Source organism: Aythya ferina (assembly GCF_964211825.1).
Source record: "Aythya ferina genome assembly, chromosome: 19".
In the NCBI taxonomy this organism is placed as follows: domain Eukaryota; kingdom Metazoa; phylum Chordata; class Aves; order Anseriformes; family Anatidae; genus Aythya; species Aythya ferina.
The window spans coordinates 6,316,725-6,332,303 of NC_140309.1; the positions used below are offsets into that span (position 1 = coordinate 6,316,725).

General features: G+C 61.3%; 2 protein-coding genes across 4 annotated transcripts in view; one reads left to right on the forward strand and one right to left on the reverse strand.

Moving 5' to 3' along the window:
• The window catches only part of DTX2 (deltex E3 ubiquitin ligase 2), a 26,414-nt gene extending 25,609 nt beyond the window's left edge, over positions 1–805 (reverse strand). Inside the window, exon 1 of one of the 3 annotated variants that reach the window (XM_084493021.1) lies at positions 739–805. The gene's annotated coding sequence lies outside the window, so the exon portion shown is untranslated. The remainder of the gene's footprint in view (positions 1–738) is intronic. The other 2 variants (XM_084493022.1, XM_084493020.1) reach the window with 2 other exon arrangements.
• Positions 1–13,831, forward strand: part of SSC4D (scavenger receptor cysteine rich family member with 4 domains) — a gene marked incomplete at both ends in the record, with an annotated part of 13,984 nt that extends 153 nt beyond the window's left edge. Inside the window, 12 exons of the mRNA XM_084493442.1 lie at positions 483–838; positions 6,650–6,755; positions 7,338–7,397; positions 8,240–8,272; positions 8,994–9,299; positions 9,443–9,514; positions 9,847–10,161; positions 10,981–11,061; positions 11,305–11,382; positions 12,479–12,790; positions 13,283–13,360; positions 13,515–13,831. Coding sequence (XP_084349568.1) covers positions 483–838; positions 6,650–6,755; positions 7,338–7,397; positions 8,240–8,272; positions 8,994–9,299; positions 9,443–9,514; positions 9,847–10,161; positions 10,981–11,061; positions 11,305–11,382; positions 12,479–12,790; positions 13,283–13,360; positions 13,515–13,831 — 2,114 coding nt within the window. The remainder of the gene's footprint in view (positions 1–482; positions 839–6,649; positions 6,756–7,337; positions 7,398–8,239; positions 8,273–8,993; positions 9,300–9,442; positions 9,515–9,846; positions 10,162–10,980; positions 11,062–11,304; positions 11,383–12,478; positions 12,791–13,282; positions 13,361–13,514) is intronic.
• Between the last annotated feature and the right edge of the window lie 1,748 nt (positions 13,832–15,579).

Consider the following 15,579-nt stretch of genomic DNA (forward strand, 5'->3'; position numbering starts at 1 on the left):
ACACCAGGTGAAGGACTGCAGGGAACCCACGGGGACGAGAACACAACACCCGGGGAGGCAGCGGGGCTGAACGAGCCCAAGCCCCTGCGATCCTATAGCACCGTAACCCCAAAAGGAAACCGGGCAGCACCCCACAACCCCCCCCAGCACCAACACAGCAGCCGGCAGCAAGCCAGGAGGGAGTGCCCAGCACGGGAAAAGTGAAACCTGGGCTCTGTCCCTTCCAAACAACCTCCAAGAAACCTCCCAGAGCGAGGAGCCACCCGGGGGGCACCCATAGGGGCGCCCAGCACCCTCCTGGGGGGCACCCAGCACCCCTGGGACCCCCGCACCCCAACGGGGCACCGAGAGCCGGGGCTGCTGCCCCTCAGTGGGGCTCCCTCTCGGCCCCTCTGCCCCCAAACCAAGCGGGCAAGCGGCCGGGGAGGCAGAAAAGTGAATTAAAGGGTGTTTTTTGAAGAAAACGTACATTTTTTAAAAAGGAAACGGCGCCAGGACGGCTCTGAGGCGCTGCCCGCCCCGGCCCACCAAGGCCTCAGGGGGCCTCAGGCGGCCCGGGCCCGGTCCCCGCCACCCCAAACCCGGCCCCGGGGGCTCGGGCCCAGCAACGGCGGGGCCCAGGGGAGCCGCCTGCCGGCCGGGCACACCCTCAGCCTCCCCCCCGCCTCCTGCCGCCGGCCCCGAGCCCGCTGAGGCCCTGCCAGGCCCGGGGCCGGTCCCGTGCCCGCCGCCCCTCACCGTGGCTCCCGGCGGCTCCCGGCGGCTCCCGGCGCTGCCGCTTCCCGGCCGGCGGCGCTGGCACTGCGCGTGCGCGGCGCGGGGCCCGCTGGGAGATGTAGTGCGGGGGCGGGGCGGGAGGAGGAGGGGGCGGGGCCAGCGGGGAGGGGAGGGGCCAAGGGGTGGGGGGTGATAATGGGGGGTGATAATGGGGGGGGGTGATGATAATGGGGGGAGGTGATGATAATGGGGGGGGGTGATGATAATGGGAGGGGTTGGTGGATAAGGGGTTGGTGGGAGGTGTGTGTGACATGGTGTGAGTGTGATGGGTGTGTAAGAGTGTTGGGAGGGGGCAAGTGTGTAAAACAGTGTGATGGGGGGGGTGAAATAGTGTGTGGGATATGGGGGGGTGTGTAAAATTGTGTGATGTGGGGGGTGTTTTAAATAGTGTGTGTGATGGGGGGTGTAAAATAGTGTGTGTGATATGGGGGTGTGTGAAATAGTGTGTGATGTGAGGGTGTAAAATAGTGTGTGTGATATGGGGGGGTGTAAAATAGTGTGTGTTATGGGGTGTGTTTTAAATAGCGTGTGATGTGGGGGTTGTAAAATAGTGCGTGTGATATAGGGGGTGTAAAATAGTGTATGATGTAGGGGGTGTTTTAAATAGTGTGTGATACAGGGGGGAGTGTAAAATAGTGTGTGTGATGTGTGGGGGTGTAAAATAGTGTGTGTGATATAGGGGGGTGTAAAGTAGTGTGTGGTATGGGGTGATGTAAAATAGTGTGTGCTATGGGGGTGTATATAAAATACTGTGTGTGATATGGGGGGTGAGGTACAGGGTGAGTGTAAAATAGCATGTGCTATGGGGGGGTGTGAACTAGTGTGCGGTGGGAGTGTGGTGTGAGCGTGTGAAATAGTGTGTGGGGGGTATGGTGTGTATGTGGTGCAGGGTGAGTGTGTAAAATAGGGTGTGATGGGGGTGGTACGGTGTGCATGTGTAAAATAGGCTGTGGTGTGAGTGTGGTACAGGGTCAGTGTGTAAAATAGTCTGATATGGGGGGTGTGCATGTGTAAAATTGTGATCTGTGAGTGTGGTACAGTGTGATGTGTGTGAGTTTTTTAAACTGATACAATGTGCATGTCTGCTATGGTTGGTGTGTAAAATTGTGTGATATGATGTGTGTGTGGTACAGGGTGAGTGTGTAAAATAGTGTGTGACGTGTGTGTATAAAGTAGTGTGATATGGTGTGTGTACGTAAAACAGTGCAATACAGTGTGTATGTGGTACAGAACGAGTGTGTAAAATAGTGTGATATGGGGTGTGCATAAAATAGTGTGATATGGTGAGTGTGGTACAGAATGAGTGTAAAATACTGTGTGATGCAGTGTGGGGGGCTGATTGCAGATTACCTTCCCCACAGGACAAACCCAAAGTGAGGGGGGTCAGGGAGAGATTCCGGCCGTGTCGGCCTGCTGCGGCCTGCCGAGGAGCGGGGATCTTCACAAACCCTATAAGCGCTTCTCACTGCCACCTAGTGAGCCACCTAGTGCTTCGTGTCCCCTCAGCACCAGTGTCCCCACAGCACTGGGATGCTGGTGCAGGCCTGAGGCAGGCGGCATGCAGGCCGTCCCATTTCCGTGCCCCATGTGTTCATGCACCAGGGCAGGCAGCACCCACCACCGTCTGCCTTCCCCGCACCCTGTTTTAGGGCTTTGCTCCTAAATCCCCCACGCCAGCCGGTCTGAGCTGTGTGGCCCTCTGTGACTGCTCTGTGTAGGGCCGGCAGTGCTGGTGGATGAAGGTGGGAAGCCACCCGGCCCCCACGGCCACAGAGATAAGAGGTTGATATGGAAATGTGGAAAAGATCCTTTAAGATCAAGTCTTCAGTCTCTTCAGTGCCTCCTGGCATGGGGACGCCACCGCTTCCCCAGGCAGCCTGACCGCCCTTCTCCAGGAAGAAATTCTTCCTAATACCCGATCTAAACCTCCCCTGGTGCAACTTGAGGCCATCTGGGACTAGATTCACTTAGGGTCCTGCTGCCAGGAGCCTGATATCCTACCCAGAGAGGTAACCCCATGAGAGAGGACGCAGAACAGTGAGGGACTCACAGGCTGTAGTGTGGGCACTGGGATCACCCATGGGTGCTCCAGGGCACCTCTGTGGGTCCTGCCCTGCGCTGTGTAGGGAAAAGAGAAGCAGCTCTTGCCCTCGCTGCTGTCACCAGTGGAAACATCCAGCGGTGTTTGGGCACCCTGATGGCACAGCAAAATGCTTGGATAGACAGCGGCCCAGCAGCTGCCCGTGTTGAGCACCCAGAAGGGCCCCAGCTCCCCGTTTGCCACCCCTGGGGCTGTCAGAGGCTGTCAGCGGGGTGTCCTTGGGCTGCTCCTTCTCCCCGAAGCGGGTTCCCCGGGTGAACAAAGGCCGTTTTGTGCAGGGCTGGGTTCCTCTCCCTCAGCTCCACCTCGCTGCAGTGCCGAGGCTCCCTGGGGGCTGCCTCCCTTCCTTCTGCTCTCCGTAAATGTGTTAAAATTAAACATATCAGCTGGTGCATGGGCTGGCCAGAGATGCTCGTACTGGTTTCCCCTCGTGTCCCCTCTCCTCAAGCACCAGCAGGTCTTGCAGCCATCAACCAGCTCGTGCTGTCCCTTCCTTCCCCATCCTGCTGCCATCAAAGCCTCCTCCCAGCTAAATTCTCCCCAAAATGCGGATGACAGCAGGAAGCAAGTTCCTGAAAGCCTGCTGGTGCAGCCCAGCAAACAGTGGGGGACGCCTGCAGCTCATCAGCACCCAGCCCGTGGCTCACACCTCCCCGAGGAACCAAAATCCAAAGGAATCAAGGAGCCAAAATCTCCCCTGAGCCAAAATATACCCGGGGTTTGGCCAGCTCGCTGCTGAGGGAAGCCTTTTTTTCTCCCTGTAGCCCTGCAGATTTGTGAAAAACGCAGACGGAGAGGAGCATCTTCAGGCCACCCGCAGGGAGGCTTCGCTTTGCGGCACCCCCAGGCTGGATGTGGATCGCTTGTGACAGCGACCATCCACAGCCCTGGGCTGGCAGCCAGGGTGGCTGAAAGTTTTTCAAAGTTTGGGCAAAACGGACCAAAAAGGCACCTTCGAAACTAGCATTTATGAGCAGACTAATTATAACTTTGCCAATGATGGGGAATAAAAAGTCAATGCCTACTTGCTAATTACTGCAACACCAGAAGGGATACCGGCAGGTGGGTAACGGCACAGTCACCAGTGGTTGTCACTGCTTTGTACCGAGGTGAAACACAAACGTTTTGGGGCACGGGCTTCCTGCAGACCTACAAAGAAGGGTACTGAGGCACCTGCTGACTGCATGGAAAGCCGGGGCAGAAATCCTGCTGCTCGTGGGATCGGCTTGTCCAAAGCCAAGGGCACACCAGGGCCCCCAAATCATTGGGGGGGCTTAAGAATTCGCAAGAAAACCCAACACGTTTTTGGGGTCCTTTTGCAGTTGCCTTCAAGAGTGTAGAGACCTTTGATGGGCTTTTTCTTGCAGTACCGATGGTTGAACACATTTCTATTTAAAATTACACGGGATGCCCCCACGGCCATCAGCTCCATCGGTCTCCAAGAGGGGAGCAGGGACCCGTGGGCGCGCAGCGCTGTGAGGCTGGCCCTGGCTGGAAGCTCAGGGAGATGACCCAGACGTGAAGCACCCGAGATGGGGCAGAAAGGTTTCCCCTGGAGGGGAGACAGGGGAACACCACCAACCCAAATCTGGTGGTTTTTGGAGAGCCCAGAAAAACCTTCCTTGACTTTGCCTTGGGAAAGAGGAGCTCAGGTGCCAGCCCAGGGATGCGTGGGGAGTGCTGTGGGATGGGACCTGTGTCCTGCCCGCGCCAACAGGACCTATCCAGGCATTGTGGGGTGCCAGCGGGATCGGGACCGTGTCCTTGCTGCCTTCCCCATGCCGGTGTGATGCCCTTGCTGCCTTCTCCAAAATGGGGCAGGAAAACAGAGGGGGAAGCAACAAGCCCAGATGCCCTCCACCCGCTCCCGGAGGCATTCAGCCAGCTCCCAGCGCCAGCCTGAAACCCGAGCCAGTCCCACCCCATCCCGCCTCGCTCCGCGTCCCCTCTTCCTCTCCTCTTCCTCATCCTCCTCTTCCTCTCCCTCCTCATCCTCCCTCCCCTGGCCGTCTCCCCCAGGAGGGGATGGGCAGCCCCACAATGGGGCGACGTGGGCGCCTTCCCACCCCACAACCGTGAGCCTTCCTCTGCCAGCAGCAGCGTCCGACCCCGGGGTGGCACGGGATGACAGGCTGGAGCTGCTCGGTCGATGGACGAGATCCTTTTTCCCTTCTTTCTTTTTATTTTTTTGCTATTTTCTAAAAAAATTTGCACCTGCCCCCGCGCTGGAAGAAAAGCTTCCTGCCTTATCCCCACCGCACCTGCCTGGGCGAAGAGGCAACATTCATTTCATCAATTATTTTTTCTTTTTGTTAACCAACCGGCCAGCATTTTTTCTTGACTTCCGAATCTTTATTTCTGGGATTTAATATATCCGCCTTTATACTGGAAAGAAAATACCGAACAGGTACGTGGATTGATGACACTGCTTTTGGAAGAGGGTTGGTCCAGCAGCAAATGTGTCCTGTCCGGTCCGAAGGAAAGAGTTTTTGTGGTTTATTTGCTGGGATCTGCAGGGAAAGTGGGGATTTATCTTGATGGGGACAGCTGGGGATGTGGCTCGCATTGCGGTGCTTAATGCCTGCCAGGGCACCGGGGCAGCTGGAGCAGGAGGATATGGGATGGATGCGGGGTGGATGCAGGATGGATGTGGGATGGATGTGGGATGGACGCAAGGTGGATGCGGGATGGATATGGGATGGGTATGGGTTGGATATGGGGTGGTTATGGGGTGGATGCTCGCCCGCAGCAGGGCTGGTGCAGGCGGCATGCCGAGGGGCTGCTGGCCCACGGCAGCGTGCCGGCCGTCTTTCAGCCCCTCTCTGCCGCGGAGCAGGGAGGGCCGGCAGGACAAAAGGCAACATTCTTCGGGGCGGAATAAGCATGAATGGAGTATTGAGAAATGCGACGTTAGGGACTAGATTGATTTCCCTGCCCCGTAACTGAGCCGTTGGTGTGCTGGCGGGTCTCCTCCGAGCGCTGGGTCGGCAGCAGCCCCGCGGCAGGAGCAGGGGTGTGCGCGGGGCTGTGCCCTGTGTGGCCATCAGCAGAAGCAGCAGCAGTGCCCATCGCTCCAAGAAGCCCCATGCGAGCTGCAGAGGCTAATTTTAGGCCTCCAGCTCTGCAAGATGTACAGGCTGGCTTTACAGCCTCCATGAAACAGTGTCCTCAGGATGGCACTGCTCCGCCAGGCCCTGGCACTGCCGTCCCTGTCCTTGTCCCTATGGTGGGAGCCTGGTGCTGGGGACGTGCTGGGTGCGGGGTGTCCCTGCCAGCTCGCACCCAGCAGAGCTGATGTTCAGCTTTTCTACACCATCTTTTGAACCGAGCAGCAAATGGAGGGGGAATTGTGTCTCTTTAATAAGAGGAGAGCACCGAGGGAGGGAGAGGAGCTGTGTGATGGAGAGGGCTGAGCGTGGATGTAGCCGGCTCGATAATTCAGGGAGGGTTTCTCCATGCCTGCGCGGTGGGAGCCTGGCGCAGCCTCGGAGGCTTTTTGCTGGGTTTCCTGCTCTTGTGAATCCTTCAGCCCCAGAGGAGCAATGCCAGGAGCCTCCCCTAAAGAGGGCCATGACTTGCTGGGGCGACACGAAGCACCCAGAAGGGGGCTGCGTGCTGTGCCGAGTGCCACGTCCACGTGGTGGGTTAGGAATTACCCATGCGGATGGGGAGCCTGTTTCCACCTCTTCCAGTGCTTTTTTTTTTTTTTTTGACACGATTGCTGCTCCAGCCACCCCCGCCATCACTAACCCTGGTGTCTGTGTGTTCCAGGGGCAGCAGGAGGACCCTCGAGCGGAGATGCGCCCTGGCCTGTGCCCGGTGTGTGGGGCGCTGCCTGCCTCCCTGCTCCTCCTCTTCCTCCTCCTCGGCCCCATGGGTGAGCACTGGCTGGGCACAGTGGGGTGGGGGGATTTGGGCACCGAGGTCTTCCTCCTGGCTTGCTGCAGTGGGCAAATTGTCCTTGTGTGGAGTGTCACCATGGCCCTGGTGGCACTGAAGGAGGGAGCGAGCCAGCTGCCAGCATCCCCAGGACATCCCCACGGTGCTTTTGTGGGCTGAGCAGTCCTCCTGGTTGGTGCTTTTGTTTAGGAATGTGCCCAGAGAGGGGCTGTCTTTACACAGTTCCTTCTTCTTTCTTTTATTTTTTGTTTTTTTATGGCTTTGTGAGGCTGGATCAGAGGGAGCTGGGAGCTGCGGCAGTTCCCCAGGACCAGCGGTTTCCTCATTAGCGTGGCCGCACCGCCTGCCTTTTTTCGGGCCTCTCTTGACTTTGCTGGAGGATGCTCTTAAATGAACGCTTCGGAGCTTTGATCCTGATGGACGGGAGATGAATATGGAATATTTAACAAAGCCATTCTCACCCGCCGCTGGGAATAGGTGGCAAAAACCCGCCCGAGCCAGGATCAATCACTCCTCAACACCCCGGCACCTCCACCCACCCTTTGGCATCTCCCCCCAGCCTCTCCTCCTGGCAGCATCCCCCGGGCTCCTGTTTCCTGCAGGGATCAGTTACCAGCAGGTGAGCCCTGCTGTGTGCCCACCCCATCAACGTGTCCCATCTCCTCCCTTGGCACCCACCACCCCTGCTGCCAGGGGTCCTAAGGGTCCCCGTGCTTTTGGGGCCGCATCCTGAGCTTTCCCCGGTGGGGATGCTGCAGCAGGCGGGTGTTTCCCAGGTGCTTGCACCACTGCGAGGTGGAAAATGTGATTGCAAGAGGCAGATCCACGTGGACCTGCTGTGCCCAGCAGCAGCACCCTGCAGCTCGCCCGGCTTCGGGGCCACCCTTGGAGTGGCTTCACCCCATCAGCTGTGTTGGTCCACGTGGAGAAACACACAGCCTGCAAAGTGCTGACTGCATTCTGGGGAAAATAAGTAAATTACAATGCACAGAGAGCTGCCCGGCGCAGCGTTTGCCATCAGGAAATCACCAGCAGGCTCCCCGTGGTGGCAGGCAGGACCATTTCTCCGGGGGCTGCTGCCGCCGCCGCTCGCCGTGCCCATAAAGCAAAGCTGCTGGCAGCGAGACAACGGGGGGAGCGGGGAGGAGAGGCAGCAGTGAAAGGCTCCTTCTGTCTGCAAGCTAGCAGCTCCCGGGCGCACGCCAGGAGAGCAGCTTGGTTTCATTAGGCTGCTAACAGGCACCCTTGGCACCTCTCTGCCGAGCTCCATCCAAGGGTTTCGGGGAGCCGCGGGGAGCCGGGAGCGAGGGTGGTGGCGGGCGAGATGCAGGGGGCTGGAGCTGCCAGCTCCTCTGGGGCTGAGCTGAAATAATTCCCAGCACGTGCAGCCGGTCCCAGCCCTGCTCCCTGCATCCCCGTGTGGTTATCCGGGGAGCCCTGACCCTGCCTCCTCTGTTTCAGGCACCTCTGAGCCCGCTCCGCTGCCGTTCCCAGGTGAGGTCCTTCGCTCCGAGCCGCTTTCCTCCAGGTTTTGCAGCTGAAAAAAAATAATAAATAAATAAGTGGTTTTGTTCCAAACGGGGCTTCAGACAGGAGGCATGTTGGGTTGGAACAAAGAGCGACAGCAGAAAGCAAAACTTCTTTTACGGAGGGGAAATAGGGATCCGTTCTCAGCCCCACGCTGCTTGTTATCAGGCGAGGAAACCCTGCCAGCCCCCGCCGGCTGCCTGTCCCCGTGTCACTCAGCGTGCCCCCGCCAATAACTCCCTGGAGGGCAGCTCACACACACACACACACACGCAGTCCCTGCTGCCAGCAGCCTGGGGAAGCATTTCCCTGCCACCAATTCCCACCGGGGACCCACTGTGGCCGCGTTCACTGAGGCGAGCAGCAACCTGCTAATTGCACCTCGTCACCCGGGCTGCGTGGTGGCACACGGCTGGCTTGTCCCCGGGCTGCAAACATCCAGGAGGATGTTTTTTGCACCTTGTGTGATCAAAAAAAAAGTGCAGGGGTGCCCGTGTCCCCACCATCAAGCTCACTGGGTGTTAGCAATGGGGTCAGCAAGCTAGCAGCTGGCCAAGAGTCACCTGCTTGACCCAAGGAGCGGCGATTTGGGGCAGAATGGGCCCAAACCCTCCGTAACGGAGACGTTTTGGGTGCCTGGAGCCTCGTGGCTGGCCCGCTGAGCCCCTCGCTGTGCCCGTCCTCGCAGAGCTGCGCCTGGCCAACGGGCCCGGCCGCTGCCAGGGCCGCCTGGAGATCCTGCACAACGGCTCGTGGGGCACGGTGTGCGACGACGACTGGGACATCGTGGACGCCAACGTGGTGTGCCGCCAGCTGGGCTGCGGCCACGCCATCGCCCTGCCGGCGCCCATGACCTTCGGGCAGGGCAGCGGGCCCATCTTCCTGGACAACGTGGACTGCAAGGGCCGGGAGGCGGCGCTGAGCGAGTGCTGGAGCCACGGCTGGGGCATCCACAACTGCTACCACTACGAGGACGTGGGCGTCGTGTGTAATGGTAATGGGGAGGGGGGCTGGCGGCTCCAGGGGTCTCCCGGAGGAGCCCCGGGGTCAGCCGAGCCTCTGCATCCTTTCTGTGAGGTTTTTCTGGGTGCTGGTCACCTCTTGGGTAAGGGATGGCATCTCTCATTCCCTCTGCAGAGCTCTTGCCCACGCCAGCAAGCGAAGGACCGACCAGCAGGACTGCCACGGCCTCGGGGCGCAGCGGGGAAGGTGAGGGGCTGGGAGCCCGGCCCGGCTGGGGGGTCTCCAAGGGGAGAGCAGAACAGCACCCCCATCCCCACCCCACCACCACCAGCACGGCCCCATCCTTCCCCTCCAGCCACCCCGGTGGGCTGCCCACGAGGAGCAGCCCCCCAGCACCTCCACCTTTGGGGCCAAATCCTCCAAATCCCTTTTCCAGCACTTCGTGCAGGATCCCATCAGTCATACTGCCCCAAAGCAGCCCCCCTGCCACCCTCTTAGGTGTCTTCCACCCCACCGGAGCCCAGCCTTGTGGGTCGGTGGGCTCGAGACGCTTGTCCCCCTGTTCTGTCCCCCTCCAGGTGACGGCAGCGTCCGGCTGGTGAGCGGGGCGGACGCCTGCCGGGGCCGGGTGGAGATCTTCCACGGGGGGAGCTGGGGCACGGTGTGCGACGACGACTGGGGCCTGAGCGACGCCGGGGTGGTCTGCAAGCAGCTGGGCTGCGGCCGGGCCCTGGAGGCCAAGAGCAACGCTTATTTCGGCTACGGCACGGGGCGCATCCTGCTGGACAACGTCAACTGCGAGGGCAGCGAGCCCGTCCTCTCCGCCTGCTACAGCCTCGGCTGGGGCATCCACAACTGCGGCCACCACGAGGATGCCGGGGTCGTCTGCGCGGGTAACCGGGGGGAAACTGGGGGCCTGCATGGGGAGCAGCCCCGATGCGCCCGCGGGATGGAGGCTGGAGCGTCCTGCTCCTCTCCTGGGGCTTGGGATGGGGTCAGCCCAGCTCCGGGATGGGGGTGTGAGGGAGAAATCATCTCCCTGTCCTCGCTGTGGGGTCAGGGGGTGGGAAGGAGTGGTGGGGAGCACCTCCAGGCTCGCCTCCTGCCCCTCTGCCAGCGCCCAGCCCCGTTGTTATGCACTGATTGCTGTTCATCAGGGGAAATTTGCTCAGGGTGCCCCTTTGCCCCTCAAACACGGGGATGGGTGGCAGCGCTCTGAGCCCGTCAGGTGGGGCAGGACCTCGAGGAACCCGGCTTTGGAGCTGGCGGTGGGGCTGGCTGCACGCTGCCTGCCTCCACCATGCTCCCCGCTGCTCCTGCCGCTGCCCATATTTGAATATTTTGTGTATCGGGGCTCAGAAATGTCCTGCAGCATTTTTGTGGGGCTTGGAGAAGCTCCATCTCCAGCGTGTGGGAAGTGGGGATGAAAGGGGAAGCTTCATCTCCATCTCCATCATCTTCATCTCCATCATCTCCACCATCTCCATCACCTCCAGCATCTCCATCTCCACCTCCATCATCTCCATCATCCCCTTCTCCATCATCTCCACCTCCACCATCTCCTTATAATCTCCATCTCCACCTCCACCATCTCCATCTCCATCACCTCCACCTCCTCCATCTCCCTCCATCCTCCCCATCCCCACGCCCTCCGTGTCCCATTCCAGCTGCTCTGCAGCTTCTCCCTTCTCGCCCCCTCTGTGTCCCCGCAGGGCTGGACACGTCCACCATCACGTCCTTCACCACCTCGGTGGCCCTGGACTACCAGGAGACGCTCACCGCCACGGCCACAGGTACGGGGGTGGCCCCAGGGGCTGGTGGCTCCTTGGGCTGTCCCCACCCGGGGGACAGGGGACCCGGGCGCATCTCAGTCAGGTTTTGGGGCTCTCCAGGGTGCCCTTCCCCATGGCACATCCCCGGGACCCTCTTCCTGGCCCCTCGAGTGACTTTGCCATGGGGCTGCCATGGGGCTGGGGGGCAGCAGGGGGTGGGGACAGCCCCCCCCCAGTGTCCCCGTGTCCCTGTCCTTGTCCCAGCGGTGACAGACAGCCGCGAGCAGCCCACGCCGGTGACTGAGGTGGCCACAAGCGCGCTGCTCACCTCCCCGATGGACAGTAAGTGGGTGGCCACCACTGGCACCGCACAGGGTCCGGCGCAGCCCCCACCCCAAAGTGCCCCTGCCCCAGCCCTGGGAACACGACCCCACAAGCCCAGGGCTCGCCCCATATGTCAGGGGCACCCCAGGGCTCACCCCCTGCCCCCAGGGACTCACCCCACGTCCCCAGGGTGCTCCCCTGATGTCCCAGGGCCCCCCCCATCTTCCCACGGTGCTCACCCCATACTCACAGAGCTACCTCCTAAACCCATGGGGGCTCCCCCATCTCCCCAGGGGCTCCCCCCATCTCCGCACGCGCCCCCCATCCTCCCATGCTGTTCCCCCCATGTCCCTGCAAGGTTCCCCCCATCTCCCTATGCCCCTTCCCCATCTCCCCACACACCCCCATCCCCTTATGCTGTTCCCCCCGTTTCCCCATGCCCCCCCCCACCTCCCCACACCCCCCATCGCTCCACTCCCCCCCATCACTACCCTCCCACCCCTTTTTCCTCCTCCTCCCCCCCCCCCTTTAGGATCCCCCTCCACCCTTTAGGTTCTCCCCCCTTCACCCTTTTAGGATCCCCCCATCCACCCTTTAGGGTCCCCCCCTCCACCCTTTTAGGATCCCCCCTCTCCACCCTTTTAGGTTCCCCCCTTCAGCCTTTTAGGATCCCCCCCCACACCCTTTAGGTTCCTCCCCCTCCACCCTTTCAGGATCCTCCCCCCACCCTTTTAGGGTCCCCCCATCCACCCATTTAGGGTCTCCCCCCACACCCTTTAGGGATTCCCCCATTCACCCTTTAGGATCCCTCCCCACACCCTTTAGGATCCCCCACACACACCCTTTTAGGATCACCCCCTACACCCTTTAGGATCCCCCTCCACCCTTTAGGTTCCCCCCCTTCACCCTTTTAGGATCCCCCCATCCATCCATTTAGGGTTTCCCCCCACACCCTTTAGGGATCCCCCCACACACCTTTTAGGATCCCCACCCTTCAGCCTTTTAGGATCCCCCTCCACACCCTCTAGGTTCCCCCCCCTCCACCCTTTTAGGACCCCCCCCCACACCCTTTTAGGATCCCCCCCGCCGTGGCTGTGCCGTTGCCCTCCCGCAGGTGCCGGCGTGCGGCTGGCGAACGGCAACGGGAGCTGTCGCGGGCGGGTGGAGGTGCGGCACGGTGGCACCTGGGGCACCGTCTGCGACGATGACTGGGACTTCCCCGACGCCCAGGTGGTGTGCCGCCAGCTGGGCTGCGGCGCCGCCATCTCCGCCACCGTCCTGGGTTTTTTCGGGTTCGGCAGCGGGCCCGTGCTGCTGGACAACGTGGGGTGCGCCGGCGGCGAGGCGCGCCTGGCCGACTGCTTCCACCTGGGCTGGGGGCGGCACAACTGCGGCCACCACGAGGACGCCGGCGTCGTCTGTCGAGGTGGGCGCCCCACCGGGGTCGGTGGTCCGAGGGGAGAGGTCGTGGGGTGCTCGTTTGGGCGGTGGGAGATGGGGTTTGGGGTACCCTGGTCGGGTACTGGCACGGTGAGGTCGGTTGCGGTAGCCAAAAGGTGGGTTTGGGGGTGGTGGGGTGGTGGTGTCAGGCACACGGGGTGGGTTTTGGGGACCTGGTGGTGAGCCGGGTGTTGGGCTTGATGCTGTGGGTGCCTTCCCGTTTGGGATGTTCTGGGATTCTGTTTTGGGGAGGGCAGCAGTGGGATGCTGGCAGGTGGTGGCTGACACCCGGGTGCCACCTGTGCTCCCAGGGGTGCTCCCCGCTGCTGCGGCCACGAGCGCAGTGACCCCATTTCCACACCGCATCGCCTGTCCCCAGCTCCCGCCCCCTGCCTGCTCACAGGGGGACTCCGAGCCGCCCCCAAAAACCACAGACACCCCCCAAACTGCCCTTCTCACCCCTTCCCACCTGCTCCAGGTGCTGACGACTCGGGCGACCATTCCCAAGAAGCCACCGTCACCGCCACCACGCCAGCCCCGACCCACCCCGAGGACGGTAGGTGCCCTGCAGCCCCCGGGGGGGACAGATACCATCCCCTGGAGCTCCTTGGGACGGAGACTGGGAGAAGCGAGGCTCCTTTTGGGACCGGCCCCATCTCCCCTACCCGCTGGGGATCCCCCCCCCAAAAACCCCGACGTCCTCCCCGCAGGCTCCCTGCGCCTGGTGAACGGCAGCCACCGGTGCGAGGGGCGCGTGGAGCTGTTCCACCTGTCGCAGTGGGGCACGGTGTGCGACGACGCCTGGGACCTGCGGGACGCCGAGGTGGTGTGCCGGCGGCTGGGCTGCGGGCGCGCCGTGGCGGCGCCGGGGGAAGCGCCCTACGGCCGGGGGGCCGGCTACATCTTCCTCGACAACCTCAAGTGCAAGGGCAGCGAGCCCTCGCTGCTGCGCTGCTCCCACATCCGCTGGGACGTCCACAACTGCGACCACTCCGAGGACGCCGGCGCCGTCTGCAGCCTCCTATGACCGCCCGTGGGTACGGCGGGGAGGGGGGTCAAGGTTTAGGAGCTGGGGAGGGATAGGGGGGCTGCGTGGGGGTTTTTAATGCAGTAGGGTGTAAATCAGGTGGGTGGGAGCGCCCTAAGGAGGCTCAGTTGGACACGGGGTGTGTTTCGAGCCCGGTTTCCCAGGGGAATGAGGTTGGGTCATCACGCTGGCTGTGTGTGGATGTGTGCCTTGACGGCTCGTTTCACCCAAATTGGGCAGAAGGGGAGAGGTCTCCAAGGGGCTGCGTTCCCATTTAATCCTTTAAAATAGACAGCCGGGGGAGGGAGAGGTCTCTGTGGGGGGAAATCTAAATGGCTCAACCCCATAGGAGCCATCAGAGAATCCACCACCAGGCACTGCTGGGCCCAAGCCTTTGCGAGCACAATTTGTGCCCCAGCACCACCCGCCGGCACAGCTGGGGCCCGGCAGCGGTGGCTCCTGGTGCCGGTGTCCCCAGTTTGGGGACAGCCACTCCCCTGCCTCCGCGGCCGCTCTGGTCCCTCGGGGCGCTGCCCGGGGCTCCCTCGGGTGTTTGGGGTCAGCCCTGGGTTTCCTCAGCTCCTCAAGTCTTGGCTGAAGCTTCGTCCCCCCCCCCCCAAACTGCCCATTGGAAAGCAAAACCAAACACGAAAAGAAATAATAATTAAAAAAAAAAAAAAAACAGGCTTTGGTGTGAAATTGGGTTGGTTTCAGCCATTTTGATTACAAGGTGAGGGCAGAGGAATGGGTTTGCTGCTGTGCAATTGGCTCGGGATTGTACCTGGGAAACGTCACCCAGGGCTGAACTCCACCCAGAAGGTTCCGGAAGGTTCCCTTTGCTCCGCAGCGAGGTGCTGCCGTTCTCCCCTTTGCTTTGCAACCCCCCCTTAACCCACGGACGAGCTTTCTCTCCCCGTGCCGCCAGGAGAAATGCCAAAAAACCTCCCAAATCCTCACACAGGTCCCCATCCCACAGCTGCCTCCTATTGTCCCCAGTGCCCACGTCGTCTCCTCTCCTCCTGCTCCTCCCCAGCACAACCACAAAAAGCTGGGGAGCAGGGCGAGACGGGGCCCCCTGCAGCCTCCCCATGTCCCCCAAAACCCCCATGTCCCCGTGTCCCCATGGCCGGTGTCTCCCAGACCCCTAGCACGGTGGCGGCGCCCTGCAGCACGGCCCCTTTGTCCCTGCAGAGCACGGGGCCGCACCGGGCACCGTTTCCAGCAGCAAGCAGAGAAAATCTCCCCGTCAGGTCCGTGTAGGGCGTGCGGAGGTGTTTATGGGGTGCCATGACTGCTGCATAACACAGGGGGTGCCGGGGTCCCCCTCCTCCCCCCCCGGGTCCCGTGTTTGTACAATTCTTTCGTTAATAAGATTGTGCACATTCCCTTTTATTTTTTTTTCCACTTTTCATGTGTTTTTTTGGGGGGTTGTTTTGTGAATAAATACAATCCCTTTTCACGTGAGCGCTCCCCTCTCTGCAACCCCTCCGGGGCTCGGCACAGGCGATGCCCCCGCGAGGGGGGCTCGGGTTTGGATGTGTGAGGATGGCACAAACCCTATCCATGCACCCAGCAGCTCGCAGCGAGCCGGGAACCGATTTCGGACCCTGCTGGGCTCAGGGGAGGGATTTGGGGTCTGGCTGTGCTCCTGGCTGGCTTTGGCAGCCCCGGAGGCTGCGGGGTTGGTGCTGTGCAGCTGGACGGGCTCCGCAGCGCTGATGGCACTCGATGGGCGCCGCTCACCGACG